Source organism: Diceros bicornis, chromosome 13 (assembly GCF_020826845.1).
Source record: "Diceros bicornis minor isolate mBicDic1 chromosome 13, mDicBic1.mat.cur, whole genome shotgun sequence".
NCBI lineage: Eukaryota > Metazoa > Chordata > Mammalia > Perissodactyla > Rhinocerotidae > Diceros > Diceros bicornis.
This window is the reverse complement of record NC_080752.1, coordinates 15208735-15233051: the sequence shown is the minus strand read 5'-3', so window position 1 is coordinate 15233051 and position 24317 is coordinate 15208735. Positions and strand designations below refer to the sequence as shown.

Here is a 24317-nt window from a genome sequence, read left to right as displayed (position 1 = left end):
GCTTTGGGGTCATTTGATGTTCATGTTCGAAGCCACAGGTTCTGCCTTCCACTTGGGCTGATGGCACCAGAGCACTGTCACATTTTACCTGTTGCCCTTGTTAACCACTCTTTTTACCTGTTGCTTGTTAACCACTCTTCACTCTTCTTTATGGCTTGACTCCACTCCTTGGCAGGGCATTCAAGGCTCTCCACCACAACCCAACCTTTCCATTTTCTCTCTTCTACCAATGGGTTCATTTTAAGCTGCCCCAGCTCTGTGTTTTGTTCTAGCTATGCCCAACTTGGGTCACCTCCTTTCCTGCCTATGGAAATCCTCCTGGAATTACCATTCCCCACTGTCCCTTTACTTTCAATGTGTCTGGACTTGTCTCCCTCATGGGTTGTTAGCTCTTTGAGAGTGAGGACTGCTAGCTGGGTTCAGCTGTTAACTTAGGCAAATTCTCTTCTTTTCCGGGCCACAGTTTCACTTCTATATGGTAAGAGGTTGTTAAACTGGTTGGTCTCCTTATTACCTTCCAGTGGTTTCTGTTGACTCCCACCCACATCACCTAGCCTGTGATCCAGGCCATGCAAACAGAAGTCACCCTAGGACAGCTGCTAAGGAAATCATCAGCCAGTGGCATGGTGGGTTTGGTAAGAGGAGGAGGTTGCAGTGCAGACCCATCCCCACTGCTGGGGCCCAGAAAGGGCAATGTTCCCAGAATCAGGGCTCAACTAAAAAGTCAGAGACCATGGCTGAACCCTTTCTATTTCTCCAGGGCCTGGCATGTGGTAGTGCAAATTGAATAGTGTCAGATGAATGAATGAAAGCCAAAGACACCCTGCCTGGCTCCTCAGGGCTCCCAGCTTGGAGTTCATACCTTGTGGGTCGTAGACTTTCCCCAGCATCTGTGCATTCTCCCTGCTCACTGTACCCACAAACTCTGGCTAAGCACTTATGTGCGTTATCTCTTTTAATCCTCATAACAACCTTCTTCTTATTTCTATTTACTGATCAGGAAATTGAAGGGCAGAAGGGTAAATATTTGCCCAAGGCCATGGAGCTGGTGTGTGGCAGAGCTGTGGTTGGAGCCAAGCACCTTAAGATTTGGCAGCTAGTATTCTGAGAGGGAGATAAAGATGGAGAGAGGAGATAAAGATGAAAGATAGGAGAGAATTAGCCAGAGAGAAAGGCAAGACAGAACAGGAAAGCAAAGACGAGAGAAGAAAGTTTCTGTCAATCACAGACGTCATGACTGTATTAGTTTTCTATTGCCACATAAGAAATTACTACACACTTTGTTGTTTAAAATAACACACATTGATTGTCTCATAGTTTCTGTAGGTCAGAAGTCCAGGCCCAACTTAGCTGGGTTCTCGGCTTCAGGGTCTTACCAGGCTGCAATCAAGGAGTTGGCTGGGGCTGTGGTCTCATCATAGGCCTGACTGGGGAAAGATCTGCTTCCAAGTTCCTCATGTTACTGACAGAATTCACCTCCTGTGTTTGTAGGACTGAAGTCCTCTTTTCTTGCTGACTGTTGGCCAGGCCGCTCTCAACGCCTACAAGCTAGGCTGCCCACAGATTCTTGCCACATGACCCTCTCCACAGGTCCACTAGTTTCTCTAGTTTGTGCTGGCAAGACAGAGTCTTATGCACATCATAACCTAATCACAGAGGTCACACCTCATCACCTTTGCCATAGAATTGAACCTTATTTTGGAAGTGACATTTTACAACCTTATCTGTATTCTGTTGGTTAGAAGCAATTCACAGGTCCTGCCCACACTCAAGGTAAGAGGATTATTCAGCATGTGAACATGGGGGCCACTCCAGAGTCTGTCTGCCACAGTGACCTAGGGCCTAGACTGTTTTCCTCAACCCCTCTGATGAGGTTTCCATCTACCAGGTTCCCTTCCCCAAAGTTGTAGCATTTTCTCTTCTGGAGCACCAGAGCTGGAGAAGACCTTGGGGACATCTGAGTTCCTCTGTGGGACTTCTAGACCTGCTGGGCTCAAAGAGCTCTTTAAAGGTTTCTGGGGAGGCTAAGGAAGCCCACCTAGCCTGAATGTTACAGTTCTCTGTCCTGGACCACAGTTCTCTAATTCCTGATTGAAAACTCTGTCCCTTGAGAGCCCTGAAATTTCATTGGCCCTTCTCTGTGTCACAGATCAACTCACACTGAGAATACCATCTTAATAAATACTGCTTGTTCCACAGACAAAGCTGAGAACTCTGGGAGAAAATAATAACGGGCCTTTGAAGGCAAAAGGATTGGTAAATACTATTCTAGTCCATCCCCGACATTTTACAGGAGGGGAAATGGCTGAGAAGGGATAAAAGTATTTGAGCCCCTGCCCAGAGCCAGTCTCTCTTCCCCAATACCTGGCCCAGATTAGGGGAGTGAGTTGAGGCCAGAGTGGAGTGTAAGGGTCAGATTGTGGAGGGCTTTGTGGGTGGTATTAAGGATTAGACTTTATTTTGATGAAAAGGGGAGAGGAGAGACATGGTAGGATTTGGGTTAGAAAGATGACTCTGACCCAAATGAAGGAATGAATGTGGAGGGAGGAGGGGGAACAAGACTGAGGGCAAGAGGGCCAGTTGGGTGATCCACGTAATAGAGGAAAGAGCCAGCACCAGGTTAGTGGCTGCAAGGAGGAATGTGAGCTGAAAATCTGAGATCTATTTAAGAGTTGAATTGGCAGGCCTCAGAGACTGAGTAAATTTCAAGGGTGAGGAAGAGGGAGGCAACAGGACGCACTTCTGGGTCGATAAGTCATTCACTCACCAAGGGAGCAGGACAAAGACTGGTCATCTTCGGACACGTTGGTTGAGAAGTCAAGTGCGTGGCTGGATATTCAGGCTTGGAGCGCAGAGGAGAGTTCTGGGCTGGCCAGGTATGCAGGGCAGTCGTGGGTATACAGGAGGCAAACACACGGGAGACACGGGAGGAGGAGGAGAAGGGGCAGCAGAGCAAGTGCAGGCTCTCCTGACTCTCCTGCTTCACCTCACTCCACTCTGCCTTTGCTGTGAACTCCTCCAGTTCTGGAAGACACTGAAAGGTGGCAGAATATGTCCCCTCAAAATATACCACTTTGGCATAAGTATTATTTTGAGCTAAAGGCGCTTGAAAAAACAGCAGATACAAGAAGGGCATTCTAATCTCCCCTTTTATTCCTGAAAATAGAGGATAAAAACTCCCATGTGAAAGACGCCCTCCCCGTACCAGGAGAAAAGAAACATTCTTTGAGAGGCAATCCAAGTCAAGAGAATTCTGTACAAACAGAGCTTGTTAAAATAATTCTTATCTTCCTTTAGCCTCCCCACATAGTTTAGTTTTCCACAATTGCCTCTCTTGATCAACCTACTATAAAAGCATGTAGGTTCTACCATTTCTGGGGGGTCTTCATCTCCTTAGGAGGGCTACAATGTCACATAAAACTTATATAAATTTGTATGCTCTTCTCCTGTTAATCTGCTTGATATCAGTTTAATTCTCAAGTCCAGCCGAAAAACCCTAAGAGGCCCAGCTCTACAAATTTTGTATTTTGTAGAATCCTTCCTACAGTTCCCTGCTCTACCACACTCAGGGCCCTCACCCGTGCTCCCTCTATCTCGCAGCTCCTAGCTTAAAGGTCACTCACTTTCCCCTCCAAGAAGTCATCGCTGACCTTCTCCACTAGGGTTCCCCTCTGCCCATTCTATACCTCCCACCTTCTTGTCCTTGTTTTCTGTGCTCTCATCACAAACAGTAATTATTTGTTGAATCTCTGTCTTCTCTGCTAGATTGTAGGTTCCGAGAGGACAGCGACTGGGTCTGCCCTGGTCTCTGGAATCACAGTGTCTAGTACAGAGGCCAGCATGTGTTAAATACATAATTGTACAAATGATTGAATAAAGAGATACTGGATTGAGCTTTCAAGAACTTTGACATTAGGGGCCGGCCCCATGGTGTAGCGGTTAAGTGCACGCGCTCCGCTGCTGGCGGCCCAGGGTTCAGATCCCGGGCGCGCACCGACGCACCACTTGTCAAGCCATGCTGTGGAGGTGTCCCATATAAAGTAGAGGAAGATGGGCACAGATGTTAGCCCAGGGCCAGTCTTCCTCAGCAAAAAGAGGAGGATTAGCATGGATGTTAGCTCAGGGCTGATCTTTCTCACAAAAAAAAAAAACTTTGACATTAAAAAACTGGGTAGTCCCTTACCTGTAGTATTTTTCCCACCACACCTCATCCCTCAAATGAAAATTTTCACCTATTCTTACTTTGCTCAAATGCTTCCACCTATGAACTGCCATCTGTAATCCTATTACAGTACTTTATGTACTTAGCTTACCCATGGCCTCATATTATAATTTACCTGTATTAGGCTGTAGCACCTTGAGGGCAAGCACTGTTACATAACTTGTAACTCCCACGGTTTATTATATATTGGAGCTGTTCAATAGATATGTAGGGTTTTGGGTTTTTTTTTCATCACCAACACTTGGTTTTTATTTTCAGTCTTTTTAGTTTTAGCCATTGTACTGGGTGTGTGGTCATATCTCATTATGCTTTTCTAGAACTCTCATTTATTTGATACTAAAATTAAACATCTTTTATGTGCTTATTGGCCATTTGTATATCTTCTTTTGTGTTATCTTACTTTTGTAAGAGTTGGTTTTTTTTTTTATTGAGGTATAATTGATATATAACATTATATTAGTTTCAGGTATACAACATAATGATTCAATAACTGTATATATTGCAAAATGATCACCACAATAAGTCTAGTTAATAGTTAACATCCATCACCATAGAAAGTTACAAATTTTTTTCCTTGTGATGAGGACTTTTAAGATCTACTCTCTCAACTTTCAAATATACAAAACAGTATTATTAACTGTAGTCACCATGCTGTACATTACATCCCAAGGACTTATTATAGATATGTGTTGAATAAATTAATTAAGAATTTTAAAAAACAGGTAGAAGAAAACCTAAAAAAGAAGTGCAGAGGTATCACCTGAGAGGTAGGAGGCAGGCCAGGAGAATGTGGGGCCACAAGGCAGATACATGTTATTATACATTTGTCAAAACTCATCAAATGCACAACACTGAGAGAGAACCCATGTAAACTATGGACATTGGGTGATAATGACATATCTGTGTAGGTTTATCTATTGTAATAAATGTACCACTCTGGTGCCTGATGTTGATAGCAGGGGAGGCTATGCATGGGGTGGGGGGTGGCAGGAGAGCATATGGTAAATCTCTGTACTTTCTGCTCAATTTTGCTGTGAACCTAAAATTGCTCTAAAGGAAACTGTCTATTAAAAAAAAAAAACCCAAGGCAGAGTATGTCCAAAGAGAAGCATGTGTATGGTTAGCACAGTTGATTGTTTCTGAGGCTAGGACCTGGATGGAAACATGTTCCTTGGTTAGTGATGTGGTTGCGTTGGTCACTTTGGTGAGAACAGTTTCCACTGAGTGATGGAGGTGGGAGCTAGACTGGAGAAGCTTTAAGTTAATGGAAGGCAAGAAAGTGATTTATTTTTTTTTCAGGTACTTTTTTTTTTGTGTGTGTGAGGAAGATTAGCCATGAGCTAATACCCATGCCAATCCTCCCTGCCAATCCTCCCCTTTTTGCTGAGGAAGACTGGCCCTGGGCTAACATCCGTGCCCATCTTCCTCTACTTTTTTATGTGGCACGCCACCACAGCATGGCCTGACAAGTGGTGTGTCGGTGCACGCCCAGGATCTGAACCCAGGCTGCCAGTAGCAGAGCGCACACGCTTAACCACTACACCACCACGGGGCCGGCCCCAAGAAAGTGATTTAATGAGTACAGAAAACCCTTTCAAGAAGCTTGGCTGGGGGCCAGCCCCGTGGCATAGTGGTTAAGCGCGCGCGCTCCGCTACCGGCGGCCCGGGTTTGGATCCCGGGCACCACTGGCGGCCCGGGTTCGGATCCCAGGCATGCACCGGTGCACCGCCTTGTCAGGCCACGCTGTGGCGGCGTCCCATATAAAGTAGAGGAAGATGGGCATGGATGTTAGCCCAGGACCAGTCTTTCTCACAAAAAGAGGAGGATTGGCATGGATGTTAGCTCAGGGCTGATCTTCCTCACAAAAAAAAACAAAAAGCTTGGCTGTTGCTGGTGAAAGAACATCACGCAGGAGGGCGAGCGTTATCCTCTTGCCAAAGGGTACAGAACACGAGTGTGATCAAGCCTCTGGATTTAGTTGCTAAATTCCTATGACAGAGGAACCTGGCTGACTTGCCCCATGAATGCGCAAAATCCAGGCAGCAGGAAACCCTACAGGTCAAATGGCCCAGGCTCCTTAATAAGTAAGTTTTGAGGGAAAGACACTGCTAAAGGCAGAACCTGGGGATTTTAACAAGCTTTTAAAAGACACATCAAATTTTTTAAAATTAGCAAGTCTAAACTATATGTCTAGGGATTCACATTTGAATGATGAAATTGTAAAGAAATGCATGGAAATGATTACTATAAAAGTCAGGAGAGTTGTTACTTTGCGGGGGAAGAGGGAGCTATGATTGAGTCAGAGCATGTGAGATTTCCAGGTGGTGGTTATGAGGGTGTTGGCCTTTTATATCTATATAACTCATTAAACTCGAGGGGAAGAAGTCTGGCTATGAAGGGAAGAATAACGGAGGGAGCCATGACATTGAATGTGTGTGTGTCTAACAACGGCAGAAGCACGCGGGAACAACTGCGGTGGGCATTCTTGTCCCTCCTCATGTTGCTCCATGGTTCATAAGCCCTGCCACTTCTTCTTTGAGACAGGAAGGGCAAGGGTTATTCTATTTTATGGCTGAGAAAACTGAGGCCTGGGTGTGTGTGACTTGCCCCAAGTCACACTGCTCACCAAGGCTAGAGGCTGCCCAGAACTCAGGCCTCCTGCCTCCAGGCCCCAGCCCAGAAGTGAGCAGGCCAGCTTGCTCACCCAAGGCTGCCTTGTCCCCTGCAGGAATCACTGAGATTCTGATGAACAGACCGCGTGCCCGCAATGCCCTGGGGAACGTCTTCGTCAGCGAGGTGAGAAAGGCAGGCACTAGGTGGGTGGGCTGGGATTGGGCTGGGCTGGGCTGGGCTGGATCTGACCGGGTCTCCTCTGCAGCTGCTGGAAGCTCTGGCCCAGCTGCGGGAGGACCGGCAAGTGCGCGTCCTGCTCTTCAGAAGTGGTGTGAAGGGTGTGTTCTGTGCAGGTGGGTTTCCTCCCCTGCACCTACACCGGGGCTCAGCAGGGCTCCCACCAGCCGGCAGAGGTTAGGGGAGAACTTAGGTTAGCTCTAGCATAGGACTCATTATTCCCATTTTACAGATGTGAACTCAAAGACTCAGAGGTAAAATTCCTTGCCAAGGGTTACACAGCTAGTTAAGAGGTAGAATAGAATTCAATTTGAACTTGGCCTCTCTGACCCCCAAATCCTTTTTCTTTCTGCTACACTATGCTCTGTTCCGACTCTTCATTGAGGAAATGAGAAAACTGAGTCTAAAGCTGTGCACATGGTCAGTGGCCAAAATGGGACTCTGTGCCCCTTTGCATGCCCCCCCATCTCAGCCCCTCTCACCAAAGCTCCCCACTGTCCCTGCACCATTTGGTCCTCACAACAGGATATGCACCATGAATTTCCGTTTCAAAGATGAGAAATACCAAATCCCAGGCCCACAAAAAGAAGCAAGTCAACAAGAGCTGAGCTGAGCTGAGCTAAGAACCAACTCTGGGGTGGCTGGGGAGGGGCAACAGGGGTCACTGGGGAGGCGGGAAGAGGTCGTGGAGGGATAGGATGAGAAGCGTGATTTTCAGGAGTTGTCAAAGGGATGTGGCTCAGTGTCGAGGTCTGAGCTGTTGGGATCACAGTGCCCAGCTTGAGGTCTGCCTGACCCAGCTGCCCTGGCTGAGGCCCTCACCCTGCCCTAGCCTCTTCCTTTGGCTCCATTTCTGTCTGACCTCTCGATAAAGGTCACTTCAGGCCCTCTGTTAGCTCCACTCCTCACTCTCCCAGCCAAGCAGGGGGAAGTAAGGGGTCTACAGGAGGTCTGGGTCTGCCCTTGACTTGCTTGGAATCCTGGGTTACTGCCTGCCCTTCTCTGGGCCTCAGTTTCCCCATCTGTCACTGAAGGACTAGAACTAATCAAAGACTTCCAAGGGCTCTCCCAGATTTGACTTCCTATAGTCTAAGACTTGAAGAGACTATATTCACCCCTACTCCCTCCTCAGCCCCCTGCCATCTGGCCTCGATGACTCCACCATGGTCACTACTCTCACCAAGGTCCTTGGCCACCTCCACGCAACTGTATCCTGCGCTTGCTTCTCAGCTCTCATCTTACGTGACCTCTCAGCCTCCTTGGACCCCAAGGACCCCACCTTTTAAAAAATAATCAATTATACAGTGATGTATGTCAATTATTTCTCAATAAAACTAGAAAAAATAAATTTTTGTTATTTTATATATTTTAAAAACTATGGTAAATATATACATTTCACAAAATTTACATTTTAATGATTTTTAAGTGTAAAATTCAGTGGCATTAAGTATATTCACAAGGTTATGTAACTATCACCACTGTCCATTTCCAGAAATTTTTCACCATCCCAAACTCTGTACCCATTAAGCAACTCCTCCCCTTTTTCCTCCCCCGCTAGGCCCTGGTAACCTCTGTTCTGCTTTCTATCTCCATGAATTTGCCTATTCTAGGTACCTCATACAAGTGGAATCATTCATTTGTCCTTTTGTGTCTGGCTTATTTCACATAGCATGATGTCCTGAAGGTTCATCCATGTTGCAGCATGTATCAGAATTTCATTCCTTTTCATGGCTGAATAATATTCCATTGTGTGTGTGTGTGTGTGTGTGTGTGTGTGTGTGTGTGTGTATACACACACATTTTGTTTATCCATCCATCTGTAGATGGACACTGGATTGTTTACATCTTTTGGCTATTGTGAATAATGCTGCTAGGAACATTGGTGTGAAGTATCTGTTTTGAGTCCTTGCCATCAATTCTTTGGGGTATATACTTAGGAGTGGAATTGCTGGCTCATATACTAATTCTGCATTTAACTTTTTGAGGAATCACCAAATGGTTTCCACAGCAGCTGCATTATTTTACATTCCCACCAGCAATGCACCAGGATTCTCCACCTCCATGCCACACTTGTTTTTTATTGTTGTTGTTTGTTAATAGCCATCCTAATGGGTGTGAAGTGGTATCTCATTGTGGGTGTGATGTCCAGTTCCCTAAAGACTAATGATGATGGCCCTTTTTCATGTGCTTATTGGTCATCTGTGTATCTTCTTTGGAGAAGTGTCTACTCAAGTCCTTTGTCCTTTGCAGGTTTTTCTGTTGAATTGTAGGTTTGTATACATCCTAGATATTAATCCCTTATCAGATATGTGATTTGCCAATATTTTCTTCCATTCTGTGGGTTGTCCTTTCACTCTCTTGACAGTGTCCTTTCATGCACAAAAGTCTTTAATTTTGATGATGTCCCATTTATCCTTTCATTGTCATGATTGCACCTCTCTTTTTCTTGACCCCCACCTTCCCTTCTCCTCCCTGGTTTCCTTGACCATGCTTTCCTAGTGTTTCTCCTTCCCGACTGCTTCTCCTCAAGTCTCCTTTGCTGGATCCTTTAACAGCCCGGGATTCAGTAACGGGTTGTTTCCCAAGAGCTGTCACCAACCCCTCACCATCTGCAGGTGCGGACCTGAAGGAGCGGGAGCAGATGAGCGAGGCAGAGGTGGAGTTCTTTGTCCAGCGGCTCCGAGGCATGATGAATGAGATTGGTGAGGGTCCTGGAGTGGGGCAGAGGAGGGCATTCAGGGGCCCTGCTGATCCCCCACTATGCCCACCATCCTCTACTGTAAGAGAGGACGGTTTTTATTGTGAGCTCTGTGAGAGACAGATGACTCTCCCAGGGGGAATGGGCACAAGGATTGTACAAAGAGGAGGGTGACAAGAGTTCAGAGGGCATTTCTCCAGCAGGGAGCTCTGGCTCTTCAGCCTTTGCGCCCTTCTCGTACTGACCCCCTACTCCCGTGCCCTCAAGGTTCAAGCCTGGCCATTCCAAAGGAGTCAAGTTTCACGAAGCATTCTTTCAGGCTTTGACAATTGCTATTCCTTTTGCCTGGAATATCCCTCCTTGGCCGCTTGAACTTTTTACTCAAAGATCCTTTAAGACCACCAGTGCCGCCTCCTCCAGGAAGCCTTTCCTGACCCATCGTCCTAGCTTCCTTCATCAGAGCACTGATCACCCTAGGTCATCACTGCCTGTTTACAGGTGTGCCTTCCCCACGTCCGATTCAATTCTGTGTTCCCAGCACCCACCACAGGGCTTGGCACATAGAACGAGAAGGGAGAACAGAAAGGCCAGTCCCAGGGAAGAGAGCAGGAAAGTGGGCCTGAGCAGGGATCATCCAGCCCATCTCCCCACTCTGGTTCCCCAACTGATCCTGCAACTTTCCTGGATGGGAAAAGTGACTTCTAAGATAACCCAGCTGAGGTACCAGGTGAGGTCCCCAAACTTGGGACCAATGACGCCCTCTGTCCCAACCAGCTAGCCCCTCTCCAACCTAGAGTCCTTGTCCTGGTCCTGCCAGGGCCTTGCAGGCTGAGCCCTTCTTCATCTCCACAGCAGCCTTCCCTGCACCCACCATTGCAGCTATGGATGGGTTTGCCTTGGGTGGAGGCCTGGAACTTGCCCTGGCCTGTGACCTCCGAGTGGCAGGTACTGGGCAGGGGGAAAGGAGGGACAGGGTGGGGAGGGAAGGGTGAATGAAACAGGGTTAAGTCTGGGCATTCTGCAAAGACAGCCACTGCCCTTGGCTTTCTTGGTTTAGTTCAACAGCAGAATTAAAGACAAAGAGGAGTACACAGAGGGAGTTCAGGCGGATGCTGGTTCCCCTCCTCGCCCAGCCACCCACTGCTGTAGTACCCATCCATCACCTCTCAGACCCAGCTTCCCTCATCTCGGGAATGCTTCTCCCAACCCTAGAGCAAGTGCTGACAGGAGAGCAAAGAGCGCACAGAGAGAGAAGGCTGAGGACGGCAAAGATTAACGTGCAACCTTCCAGTTCTGTCCAAGCCAGGTTTATCTATCATGTTTTGAATAAAGGGGAGCTGCAGGGGCAGTCTGGCACCGGCCCAGCTAAACACAAACATGCTCAGGCAGGAACATTGTCCTCTGAGTCACTGGCACCAGCCAAGGTCTGCATTACTTGTTCAGAGCAACTGAGCTTTGAAGAGTGGAGGGAGGCGAGGAAGATAATTGACCACTTTTTAACCTTACTAACCTAACCTTGTTCCAGGTTAGGTGTGCCCTTCCTGGAGGCAGTTACAAAGAGTCTGAGTGCCATCATGGTGCTACTCTGATCCCTTCACTGCTTTCTCCTGCCATCCCAAGAAGAACATTTAAAAATGTGTAAATCCGGGGCTGGCCCGGTGGCGCAAGCGGTTAAGTGCGCGCGCTCCACTACAGCAGCCCGGGGTTCGCTGGTTCAGATCCCAGGCGCGCACCGACGCACCGCTTGTCGAGTCATGCTGTGACGGCATCCCATATGGGGTAGAGGAAGATGGGCATGGATGTTGGCCCAGGGCCAGTCTTCCTCAGCGAAAAAAGGGAGGATTGGCAGGTGTTAGCTCAGCGCCCATCTTCCTAACAAAAAAAAGAAAAGTGTAAATCCAAGCAAAGAGGTCACTTATATCTACACAGTGCATATCAAACAGAAAGCATCAAAATACCAGGTCAGGGGTCAGGCCATAGCCCCAACTCTGCTTCTCACCTGCCCATGTTTAGGGCAACCAACTTGCAGGGTTTTGGTGGATGGGACAGAGTGACTGTAAAACCCCTCATTGGCAGGAGTAATGGCCGTTCACTCCTGCCCACACCGCATGGCTCAGATGGCCTGTGCTGAGGAAATTGAGGAGAGAAGCCTGTGAGGTGGGAACTCAAGGAGGAAGTAGAACTCGGAAGGAAGATGTGGACTGGAACATAGGGAAATTTCAGGCTGACGAAAAGCTAGGAGGAATAACTGTGGCGGGAGCAGAAGTCATTGACACTCTAGGCCAGGCCAGAGCTAGGGGTGCATGAGACAGAGAATCCATTAACCCACAAATAGGTATTGGGAACCTTCCAGGAACCCCTTCCTTGTTCCAGGAACCATTACTTCACTTAATCCTTAGCAGCTCTCTGCAGCAGGCAGAAGAAGAGTAATCATTTTTACCACCTGTGAGGCTCAGAAAGGATAAGAGCCTTGCCTGGTGATGCACACCTCCACCAGAAGGGGAGGTAGGATGAGGGCCCGGGCCTTCTGACTTCCAGGCTAGGGATCTTCCAAAAGCAGAGTCTGCAGAGGTCTGGTGGTGGCCAGACCATGAGGGAAGTGGTTGGCTGGAGGGTTAAGCACAGCCCAGAGGCGGGTGTCTCTTCTCCCCGGGGATTGGCATTGGAGGACGGGGTCAGGGCTTCACTCTGTTTTGTTTAAGCAGCTTCCTCGGCTATCATGGGGTTGATCGAGACCACCCGAGGGCTCCTCCCAGGAGCAGGTAACCTCACCCACAGCACCCCTCCTTCTCTACCTGCTCAATTCCACTCTACCCAGGGTACCTCCCTGCTTTCCTCTTTTGCCATGTGTTCTGGGCTACGCCTTTCCATCCTAACTCAGAATCTGCTCCTCTGAGAAGTCTTGGCTAACACCCAGGCTGGGCCTTCTCTGGGCTCCTATTTCCTGTGTGGATTCACCATGCTGACTCTATCCTGGCAGGAGGGACTCAGAGGCTGCCTCGATGCCTGGGGGTGGCCCTGGCAAAGGAGCTCATCTTCACAGGCCGACGACTGAGTGGGGCACAGGCTCAGGTCCTGGGGCTGGTGAACCATGCCGTGGCCCAAAATGAAGAGGGCAACGCTGCCTACCACCGGGCACTAGCACTGGCCCAGGAGATCCTGCCCCAGGTATGGTGATAGCACACACAGGAGGGAGGGCCTGTGCCAGGACGGATGCACATGTGGAGAGACCAGGGGGTCAGGGTGTCCCGTGGGGCTGCACAAGATCCATTTACCCAGACTTATAAAATTAACCCTGTCTGGAGTTTTTGCCTCCATTCAGCCATCCTGTACCCAAAATTAAATCAAATTTTAAGTTAAAATGAAAAGTGAATTCTGAGGGACTGGAATAAAATGGGCTTGAAAATCCTCAGAACAACACTGTACAACAGAACTTTCTGAGATGATGGAAATGTTCTATACCTGTGCTGTCCACGCCACTAGCCACATGTAGTTATTTAAATTTAAAAATTTAGTTTCTCAGTTACACTTCCCACATTTCAAATGCTAATAGCCACATGTGGCTAGTGGCTACTGTATTGGACAGTACTGCATTAAAATGTCCCCAAAACAGAAAAAGCAAGACTCTAAAGCAGATAAAGAACTACCAGCCCATCTTTCCAACCATATTGCATGGTGGAGAAATTCTTGAAATACATCATGTAGGACTTGTGTTAAACCCATTAATTTTTTAAAAACCTCAAACAGCCTCTGCGTATAGTCTCCCAAAAGTTTTAGAGACCCAGGGAGTGCATTTAGGCCCTGCCTAGGTGTAATTCTACCAGCTGCCAGGCCCAAAGCCTTCAGCAGGACACCCAGGATCTGGCTGAAGGGGTCTCCAAGGACCTGAGAGGCTTTGCCAGCTTCTCACTACTTTAAGAGGACCCAGAGGGAAGTCCTAAATTTCCATAGAGATCTGAAAGCAGAGCCAGCCCTGACGGCCTAGTGGTTAAAGCTCGGCGTGCTCCACTTTGGGGCCTGAGTTCAGTTCCTGGGTGTAGAACCACACCCCTGGTCTGTCAGTAGCCATGTTGTGGCAGTGGCTCACACAGAAGAACCAGAAGAACTTAAAACTATAACTCTTTTTTTTTTTTTTAATAATTTTATTTATTTATTTATTTATTTTTTTCCCCCAAAGCCCCAGTAGACAGTTGTATGTCATAACTGCACAGCCTTCTAGTTGCTGTATGTGGGACGCGGCCTCAGCATGGTCGGAGAAGCAGTGCGTCGGTGCGCGCCCGGGATCCGAACCCAGGCCGCCAGCAGCAGCAGAGCGCGTGCACTTAACCACTAAGCCACGGGGCCGGCCCAGAACTTAAAACTATAAACAACTATGTACTTGGACTTTTCAGGGGAAAAGGGAAGGAAAAAAGGAGGAAGATTAGCAACAGATGTTAGCTTAGGGTGAATCTTCCCCTGCAAAAAAATAAAATAAAGATATGAAAGCAGCTGAAATGGAACTAGGTTTTACTAATTTATAATAAATACTGACTGACTTAGCCCACACATGGAGCACCCCCCACCCATCAGACACAATCCTAAGTCCTTTAATAGTGTCTCAATTATTAGAACAATCCAGTTGAGCTGATTATCCCTGTTGTATTTGTGATATAACAGACCCAGAAAGGTTAAGTGACTTGCTCATCAAGGTCACAAAAAGTGACTGCAGTACCAGAAAAAAAAAGACAATACTGGTGGGGCCGGCCCGGTGGCGCAAGCGGTTAAGTGCGCGCGCTCTGCTGCGGCGGCCCAGGGTTCGCTGGTTCGGATCCCGGGCGCGCACCGACGCACTGCTTGGTAAGCCATGCTGTGGCGGCGTCCCATATAAAGTGGAGGAAGATAGGCACAGATGTTAGCCCAGGGCCGTCTTCCTCAGCAAAAAAAAAAAAAGAGGAGGATTGGCGGATGTTAGCTCAGGGCTGATCTCCTCACAAAAAAAAAAAAAAAAAAAGACAATACTGGTATTTGGCTTTATTTTGCATAATACACAATACAATATAAAAACTGGTATTTTATTCTAAAGAGTGCAGAATATGTACAAAATTTTTAAAACTGTGAAATTAAATATTTAATGTATTTCAAATATAAAAATTTACAAACATGTTACATAACACAGTTAAAATATAAGTCTATAAAAATGTTAACCATGCATTGTCATTTTAATATTAACAACAAACAAAAGTATTTGAATTAATCATAAAAATAAGAAAAGAAATATTTTGGAAAAAAAATTCTTTCTCTGTCTCCCTTAAATTTAAATAATCCTACCTCATATTTTTATAACTTTCAGGTCTTCTTTGAGAGCAGGGGCGACAACTTTTAAAACCTGATAGTGAGTTTGGTTTAAAAGAAAGCACCTGTTTGTCTTCATGGTTTTTTTTTTTTCGTTTCATCACATATAAATGGACAGTGTGATGCTGATACCTGGACAATTGTAATGCTGTCAGGTTTCTATTACACTTGGTCAGAAAGTCTCCGAACTAATATAAAACTGAGTGACTCAAGGTAGTGGCTGACTGCACTTCCACAGAGGAGGCCTATCTAGCAAGACTTGTAGACTGTAGGGTTTGTCTTTTTGCAGAAACTGAATAACTGGGTCTTTGAGCTTGATGTCAAGATGATTCAGATTTCAGATTTTTGAATATACCGAAATAATGGTATTCCACTAATATAATCACTAGTACTTCAGTACTTAAATGTAGCTTTGTATACCAAAACACCAGTCTACCAAAACCTAGTACTACAATCAGCAATCCCGATGGTGGGACATTCTGATGCAACCTGAAAAACAAATCTTCAACTTCCGGCAGAGTCACTAGGTGCCCAGGATGAGAGGGTTCCCAGATGGGGTGAGTGCCAGGGATGGTGTGGTAGATGGCTGCCCTCTAGTGGACAAACTACCAAGACTAGGAAATCAAATGGTTCCAGAGATTAGAACCCCAAAAAGATTGTCAATAAAAGCAAGGTCTGCAACTTAACACTCAGATTTTCCCCTTAAATAGTAAATATACATTATCCTTTGAATATGGATTTGGTTCTGTTTTGTATTTGAACACAATAGGGATAGAACATACTGTGGCCACAGTGTGACCCACTGTTCCCATTTCCAAATAACATGAAAATTATGAATCATATTCCTAATAATTCTCATATATATATCCATGCTCAAAGATGTATGTTTTCAACACACATAAAACATATCTATATAGTTTTTAATTTTCTTTGGTGAGAAATCATATTAGGTGGTTACCTAAATAATAATAATACATATTCATAATAAGCAAATCAAATAGAACAGAAGAAAAAGAAGGACATAAGGTAAAAATCAAAAGCAGAGTAACCCAGGTGACTCTGTTTACCTGGGGCTGTCCTAGTTAAAAGCAAAAGTCCTATGTCCTGATAACCCCTCATCACTAGCAAACCGGGACTGCTGGTCACCCAAATAGCTCTCAATTCCCCAATCCCTCTCCAGAGAGATGACCATTGTTAACAGTTTGCATACTCTTCCAGAAATTTTCATTGCATATATAATACACATTATACACATATACAGGTTTTCTCCACTATCCAAAAGTAGAGCATTCCTATGAAACCTTTTGTAAGCCGAAATGGTGTAAAGCGAAGAAGCAATTACCATTAATTTATGTGGGAAAAATTTTTAAGCATTCCCAGACCCAAAAAATAACCTACCAAATCATACCAAATAACACATAACACCCAAAATTACGCTAACATATAGTGAAAGCAGGAATGATATGATAAATACACAGCATATAAAAGTAGAAATAACGTTATGTACAGTGTAGTTTCACTTACCAGAATCAGAAGACACCGAGTACGCTGGAAGGCTGAGAGGTGGTGGTGGTGATGATGGTGGGTTAGGCTGAGTCACTGGAGGTTGCGGTGGTAAGAGGTACAGGAGACTGGGCGCAAGAGGAAGAGGGTCATCTATTAACATCTCAATCCATCGGGGCAGGCAGGTCATTAACGTCCACGCCTTCTTCTGGCCTTCTTCTGTGTCTGCTTGCCTCGCCATCGAAGGTCAAGGTTCGTCATCTGCTGTGGCTGATGTGGAAGGCTTGAAATACAACAGTATGCTTGACTGTTTAGCCTCTGTAACAGCTTGCTGCAAAACAAAAGCTGAACGCTACTTTCGCTTTCATCGAAAAAACAAAAATCCTCTTTGGATTTTTTCGGTTAGCAAAAACAGGTACTAATGTAGGTCTTTGGTAAAAGCCAAGTGGCATAGAGCGAACTTTCAGATAGTCGGGGAAAGGTGTACTCACATATCTAAATAACTCTAAATTCCTTTTAAGGATGGTTTAGGGGACAAGGAACACACCTGTAGAGACTAATCCAGTTCTAAAAGACATTTTAAAACATGAAATTAAAATATGCATAAAGAATGCAAACAGCATGGAAAGATATAAAACAAAAAGTAACATTGTCCTGACCCCTCTCCCCAAAGGCGTGTCATACCAACACCTTTTAACAAATGGAATAATAATATCCAGACTAGTATGTACCCTGCTTTTTTCACCATCTTGGAGAGTTCCCCATTTCAGCATATACTTATCAACCTCACTCTTTTAAACAACTGCACACTTCTCCATTCGCGGTGTGGATGTGCTGTCATTACTAACCAGCACTCTAATGATGAAAATTTATGTTGCTTACATCTTTTTGCTACTGCAAAATAACTAGAGTGAATAACTTTGTACATCTTAGTGTACTTCTAGAAGTGCATCTGTAGGGTAGATTCGTACATGGAGTTGCAACCTCAAAAAGCAAATACATCTAACATTTGCCAGTTCTTGCCAAATTACGTTCTGGAAGCACTGTACCAATTTACTCTCCTATCAATAATGTATGCAAATACAGTCATGCGTCACTTAGTGATGGAGATATGTTTTGAGAAATGTGTCATTAGGCAATTTCATCGTGTGAACAGCACAGAGTGTACTTACACAAAACTAGACGGTACAGCCTACTACACACCTAGGCTGTGTGGTACTAATCTTATGGGACCACTGTTGTATATACATGGTGCGTCATTGACAGACACGACGGACACGTCCTTATGTGGCGCATGACTGGACCTGTTTCCTAAATCTCAGCAATAGTGGGCATTACCAACATTTTACTATTTACTGAGTCTGAGGTGAAAAGGGGCCCCTCAGTGTTTTGATTTGCATTTCTTTAAGAGTAAAGCTGAGCATCCCTTGTGTTTATATTTTTTTCTGTGAACCACCTTTTCATACCTTTGTGAATTTTTGTTAAATCAAGGAAATTCATCTGTCATAAGTATCAAAAATATATTTTCCCAGTTTTTGACTTTCGCCTTTTATTCATGGTTATTTTTCCCAATCTGAAGTTCTTCATTTTTCATTTATGGCTTCTATACTAACAGACTAAAACCATTATTTTTCCGATAAAGCCTTATTTACAAAAACTTCAAATAATACAATATAAATAATATAGGAAGTAAATACATTCCTTGCCTGGAAGTGGGGCTGGGGATGGAGTGCCAGGCCTGCTGTGGCACAAGTTAATTGGAAACTAGACCAGTGAAGTAAAGACAGCCACTTTGATTCCCTTGATTCCAAGTGGCCGGGCAAAATGCCCCCTTGAGATTTCAACCCAGGCCTGTCAGACTCTAAAGCCCAAGTTCCTAATCTGGACCTTTTGTTACTCTGCTGGGGTGAAACCTGTTTGCAGTGGAGGCTTCCATTTGCTGAGATGAAAGGGGTAGAGGAATGGAGCAGCAGTGGGAAAGGTAACTGCAAATCAAATTCAAGCTTCACCACTGACTCACTGGACAAACGTGGCTTTCACCTCCCTGAGCCTCAAAGATGGCACCACCCTGGAAGGGTGGGTAGCTCCATCAGACAAATCTGTGAATGGGATTTGTAAATCGTAGTATGTTGTACACGTTGGAGGGAAAGAATAAATGACAAGAACCCCAGATGGTCAGCTTCTGGGGTTTTCATTACAGAAAATGAGTATCAACTGAGAAGTAGTAGGTACTAATACTAAAGAAACAACACTGTCGGTAGAACAGCTAGAACTCAACCGAGACCTCTGCCTCCCCGTCCAGACTCTTCCCCCACCATGCAGCTATGTGCCTCTCTGTATTTCAACCCCCCCTAACTATTAGCACTGATCCTCTCCTCAACCAAGCTTTTTCTTTTTCCTAGGCCCCCATCGCTGTGCGGCTGGGCAAAGTAGCCATCGACCGCGGAATGGAGGTGAGAGGGTTCTGGGTCAAGATTTGGGTCCACTGAAGTCAGTGGGGTGGCTGGGAGGCAGTGCTTTCACAGCTCTCACAGACTGACAGCACAGCTGGAAAGAACTCAGGAACTGGACTCTTCTAACAGACTTTGGCCTCCCCCTTTTTGTACCTTAGTTTACACTTATGTACAAAATGGAAAGTTTGGCCAGGTGACATTCCGAATTACATTTTATCCTCATCTCTCTCTTGGAGGGAGAAGGAAACTGAGGTTCAGAATCCAGGGTCACAAAGTGAGTAATAAGAACCCAGGACTGTGTGGCTCTTGGGTTTGTGCTGGTGGTCAGTAATGTGGCCTCAAGGACAGGGCTCAGGGTACCTTGGGTGCAGCTAATCTGTCCCTAGACATCGGTTCATTCATCACACACTGAACCTAGACATGAGCTGCGAACTAGGACACAGAGATGAGTCAAGTATGGTCACTGCCCCCAAAGTGGGAAGGGGGGCAGATAGAGACAAAAATCACTGATAAAAGGTTAAGGGTACCAAGCAGACACTCTGGAGAGGCTAGATCTACACTGTCCATGTGGCTAGTGGCTATGGTATTATTGGGTAGTGCTGGGTCAGAGAATGTATTCTAGAGTTGGGCCTCGAGAAAAATGAGAATTCCAAAACAAATGGAAAAGTATGAGCAAAAGCACAGCAGTGTATAAATTAAGCAACTCGAGTGAATGGGAGTAAGAAGTGACTCAGATATAACATGGAGGTTAGGAGCATGGGCTCTGGTGCTGGACTGTCTGGGTTCAAGGACCTGCCGTTCCCCATGCTGTTGTGACCTCAGACAAATCACTTCACCTTTCTTGCTAATGCCTCAGGTTTCTCAACTGTATAGTAGGGATAATAACCCTTGTTGTGAAAAGTGACATTTACACACACGGTCGGTACTTCTCTTGCAACAATGTTTGTTGTAAGTGGTAGTAACAGTAAGCACTGGGCAGTAGAGGCTGGCAAGGTGCAAGGGGCCAGGACATAAAGGCCGAGAACTTTATTCCTGAGGGCAAGGAAAGCCTGCGAAGTTCACTAACAGGGGTGACAGGAGGCACAGTGAGGCAGCCAGATGGGGAGGAGCGAACACTGGCTGTGCAAGCACAGCTCATGCACGCCCTCCTCGGCTCTACAGGATGTGTGCAATCCCCCCCATTGTTCTCACGGCCCCCATCTGTCCCAGCACTATTTTATCACTGTTTCGAATGGTCTTCCCCCTCCAGGTAGGGAATTCCTTATCATATTCATCTCTGTTCACATGGACTGGCATACAGTAAACCTCAGTAACTCTTTGCTGGAGGATCCACGGAACAATAAGGAATGGTGCAGGCAGTAGGGCGGGCTGGTTCCCAGTGCACATGGAGTTGGACAAGGTCAGGCTGATCCAGGCACTACTTCTTTCTCGCAGGTGGACATTGCATCAGGGATGGCCATTGAAGGGATATGCTATGCCCAGGTATGTGGCTGCTGCCAGTCCCTGCTTGCTTTAAGCAGAGGCTGGGGTCAGAGTGGGGGCCTTGTGCAATATATGACCAATTTAGTAGGTTCCTCCCAACCCAAAAAGTCAGATTCTATGCCATTTCCTCCTCACAGCTGGCCTAGGGTGATCCCAGGGAAACCACACTGCTTCTCTCTGGGACTGTTTCCGCAGCCATCCAATGGTGGTGCATCCTGCCCCACTTAGTGCCCAGAGAAATCACACTTGACAGAGAAGAAGAATGGCTTCTGCTGTCTCTGGCCCAGTGGCCACTGTACAGGCTAGGCTGGAGCTGGGATGTCAAGGCCTTGGTTACAGCCTGCAGGCTGTGTGAGTTCAATGGTGGGGCAGTAAATCTGGAGCTGACCTATTTAGCCCCTGACTCCTGGGTGAGTCAAAAATACTGATCTCCAGGTTAGCAAATATCCAAAATACTCCTAAACAGGGGGTCTGGGACTCGTAGGACCAAGCGTAAACTAGCTACACACCAGATTCAAAGCCATTTCTCACTGCAAAGCCTAATCTTTCTTCTCTACTGAGCAGCCTCATATCAGACTGGTACAAGAGACTGTGAGCTCTCTGGAAGCATGTAAACAGTATGCAAGTAGAGGCTAATGTGACAGGCTACAGATGCTCGAGAGACAGCCTGCCTTCCCCACAACAAGGAGCCACTGAGGCCCCAACCTTTGCATGGCCCAATACCAGAGTCCAGAGACAACGGAAAGACGTGGACTCTGGCCTTGTCATGGGCTGGACAAGCTTGAACAAATCTTTATTGGCCTCTGGCCCTTCTCCCCCGAACCTAATACTCTGTATGTTGTTTCAGAACATCCCCACCCGGGACCGGCTAGAGGGCATGGCAGCCTTCAGGGAGAAGCGGCCTCCCAAATTTGTTGGCAAGTGACTCCCATTTAACCTTAAGGGAGATGCAAGCCTTAAAGGGCAGGATCCAGAAGGAAAATTTGCAGCGCAACTGCCTTCATCATTTTGCCTCTTTGGGCTTCAGTTTCCTCACAAGGACAATGATGGATATAAAATGAGTGGCATGGGCCTGGTATTAATGTGCTGACCATGCCACCTACTGCTTCCTTCATTATTCCTCACCCTGTCTAGATAATTACTGGGGTCGAGTTTGCTTTGGAGAGTACCCGCCTCTCCCTACTCGAATGATAAACTAAGGATTAAGATAGACCCCTCTGGGCTTTTGTACTGTTGGCTGTTAGGCCTGACCTCTGCCTCTCAGTTGTCAGGTGCTCACCAGAGACGGCAAGAGGTTGTAAGAAGCCCCCAGTTCCTTCCTCTGTAACAGATAATAAGGAAACCCTGGTAGTGCTTGAGCAGGCATCAGGAATCAGACTACAGATCCCAGCTCTCTGCCACTTACTCACTGCATGCCTCAGCTTCCTCATCTGCAGAATGAAACTGTAGTGAAGGTTAAAAAAAATAAACACCTCATGTTCCATAAATGTTATTATTAATGGAGTGTTCTTGTGAGAATCCAATGAAATCATCGCTGAGAAAACCTTTCATAAACTATAGGGTAAATCGTTGATGGCCACATTAAATAGCCTTCAGGAGCACTGAGAAGGGACTGATTAACCGATGGAGAGAATGGAGGGTCAGGAATGGGGCAGGCAACATTAGAGTTGAAGCCTAAAGGATTAATAGGCATTTGAGGCAAAGAAGAGGAAGGCTGAGGGGAACAGCATGAGGACAGGTGAGCAAAAGGATGACACACTCAGAAACAAAGCAGGGTTGACATGCACATATGCACGCTAGTCTCAGTGGCCCTCCTCCTGTACCAAGGCAGAAGAGAAGGCTGCATCTTAAGCTGTAGCCTTGTGGTCATTCTTCAACTGATCTGAGCTTCCTGAGACGACCCCTGGCCTAGAGTCACTAAGCCATGGGCATGGATACATGTCAACAACATTGCTGATTTGCTGCTAAATGCAAATGTGCCCCAAGGTTGTGCTCATTTCCTGGAAGGGAGAGTAATATAGAAGAGCCCAGGCTCTAGAATCAGCACCAACCGCATGAGCTATCACTATTCAGGAAAGTAACAACCTGACTGAACTTCCTTCTTCTCACCTGTTAAATGGGAAGAATAAAACTTACCTACCCCAGAGGATTGCTGTGAAAGACACAAAGCTTGGAGGAGTGCCTAATATAGAACTGGACCTTAACAGGCGCTAGTTCCCACCACATCCTCACATTAGCAAAAGCTAGTATCTGGTAACAGAATGTTCCAAAGTAGTAGAACCCAGGGCAGGAAACTAAGACAGCCTTTTGGAATCATGAAGAAGAGTGAATGGGAGAAAATATAGTGCAGTTTCAGGACTGCAGATGGAAGTAGGTTACAAATTCCCCTTATCCAGTGGGACACTTGGGAGCAATAGTTTTGAATATGGTTTAGAATAACAATAAGCCTCTTTTAATTCCAAAAGGTGGTATATAGCACTCCAGTTAAGGGTCTGGCCAGCTAAAAGCATAGAAATATAGTCCTAAAATGTGCTAAAATGATCAAAAGGAATGTACTTTGGTGCTTTGAAAAACTTAAACATATGAACGGCAAAACATCTTTTCACTAGTTGTCAAAAATAAAGCAAGGAAGGAGTTCATACTCTATTCCACAGAGGTTTGCAGAAGGCACAGACAAAAGCTTCTGATAGTCTATATTGTGGTTGAGGCTAGTTCTCAGAAAAGCCCATATCTTTCTTGTCTCCATGCTAGTTAAGAGTACCTCCTGAAATGTTTAGCAAAGTCCTTCTCTGGCCCTTCCTCTTCCTCTCCGTTTTGATCACCGTCCCAACTCAAATTAAAAATTTGAGGGATTGAGATTTACAATCCCCAAATAATCTTTCATTAAACACTCAGTCCTAAGTCCCACCATGCCCCTCCAGTATACCCATTATACAGAATGTTATACTCAGTCTAATGAGCAAAGTTGTAAGAATAACAGGCCAAAGGTAGAATATCCAAAATTGTAAAAAATATATTTCTCTTCCCTCCACCCCACAAGTGAAAGGTTCTTTGGTACCTATAAAAAAAAATTATTATTTTCTTTTTCCTCCCCTCCAACAAAAGTTCTGCTTTCCAAACAACACATTTATAAGCATAAACTTCTCAGAACTTTTTTCATGTACTTCTTTTCCAGTGGTTTCACATAACCAGGAATAACAACTTGGGAGATTCTTTCATATAGGAAATTTAACATAAATACCAAGGTCTCCCTGTAGGTCTTTTTTTACCTCTTCCTCTGACAAACTCCCAGAGTCAAGAAATTGGCCAGAGCTAGAGAAAAGTAACTGGTATGACTGTTCCAATGCAAGCTCACAGGTCTTCCCACGAGTCCAGGGCTTGATTTTTCAAAACTGTGGAAGCGGTGTTCCCAGAATGATTCCAACTTGATTTGGGATTATGGCTATCATACAAATCCAATCTTTTGTAACTTGTAGAAAATTAACAATAAAAGGCTAGTGAGGCGGCCAACTCACAAATTCCAACGACAACTGGTTTCGACATTCAATTGCTGACAGAAGACCTGACATTGAGGAACAGAGAGCACCTCTTAAGCCTCTTATGTTAAGGGCATTGAACATAGAGGGTGTCTCTGATAATTCACAAAATGCATTCTGAAGTCATCTAGAATGGAGATTGCAATCTTCTGTGCTTGGGGATCTGCCTCACTGTGCTCCCGGATGTCACACAAAAGTGGCAATCCTTCTTCTTCGACTAACATTTTGCAGTATTTGCTGG

At 45.8% G+C, this 24317-nt stretch overlaps 2 protein-coding genes and 1 long non-coding RNA gene across 13 annotated transcripts in view; 1 reads left to right on the top strand and 2 right to left on the bottom strand.

The window, feature by feature from the left end:
- LOC131412632 (uncharacterized) overlaps nt 1-16808 on the bottom strand; it is a 22417-nt gene extending 5609 nt beyond the window's left edge. The window contains exons 1-2 of the long non-coding RNA XR_009221819.1: nt 16627-16808; nt 2768-3034 (exon numbers count right to left, since the gene is read on the bottom strand). This is a non-coding gene — a long non-coding RNA (uncharacterized LOC131412632). The remainder of the gene's footprint in view (nt 1-2767; nt 3035-16626) is intronic.
- Nucleotides 1-22038, top strand: part of ECHDC2 (enoyl-CoA hydratase domain containing 2) — a 23870-nt gene extending 1832 nt beyond the window's left edge. The window contains exons 2-10 of one of the 2 annotated variants that reach the window (XM_058552443.1): nt 6952-7019; nt 7102-7189; nt 9689-9775; nt 10624-10716; nt 12477-12533; nt 12752-12939; nt 19008-19058; nt 20493-20540; nt 21388-22038. In XM_058552443.1, coding sequence (XP_058408426.1) covers nt 6952-7019; nt 7102-7189; nt 9689-9775; nt 10624-10716; nt 12477-12533; nt 12752-12939; nt 19008-19058; nt 20493-20540; nt 21388-21465 — 758 coding nt within the window. In that variant the 3' untranslated portion in view covers nt 21466-22038. The remainder of the gene's footprint in view (nt 1-6951; nt 7020-7101; nt 7190-9688; nt 9776-10623; nt 10717-12476; nt 12534-12751; nt 12940-19007; nt 19059-20492; nt 20541-21387) is intronic. The other variant, XM_058552444.1, reaches the window with a different exon arrangement.
- The window catches only part of ZYG11A (zyg-11 family member A, cell cycle regulator), a 72185-nt gene continuing 64691 nt past the window's right edge, over nt 16824-24317 (bottom strand). For 9 of the 10 annotated variants that reach the window (XM_058552436.1, XM_058552438.1, XM_058552435.1 and 6 more), the window contains one exon: nt 20231-24317. In XM_058552436.1, the coding sequence (XP_058408419.1) occupies nt 24139-24317 (179 nt within the window). In that variant the 3' untranslated portion in view covers nt 20231-24138. Of the gene's footprint in view, nt 16937-20230 lie in introns of those variants that run through there. The other variant, XR_009221818.1, reaches the window with a different exon arrangement.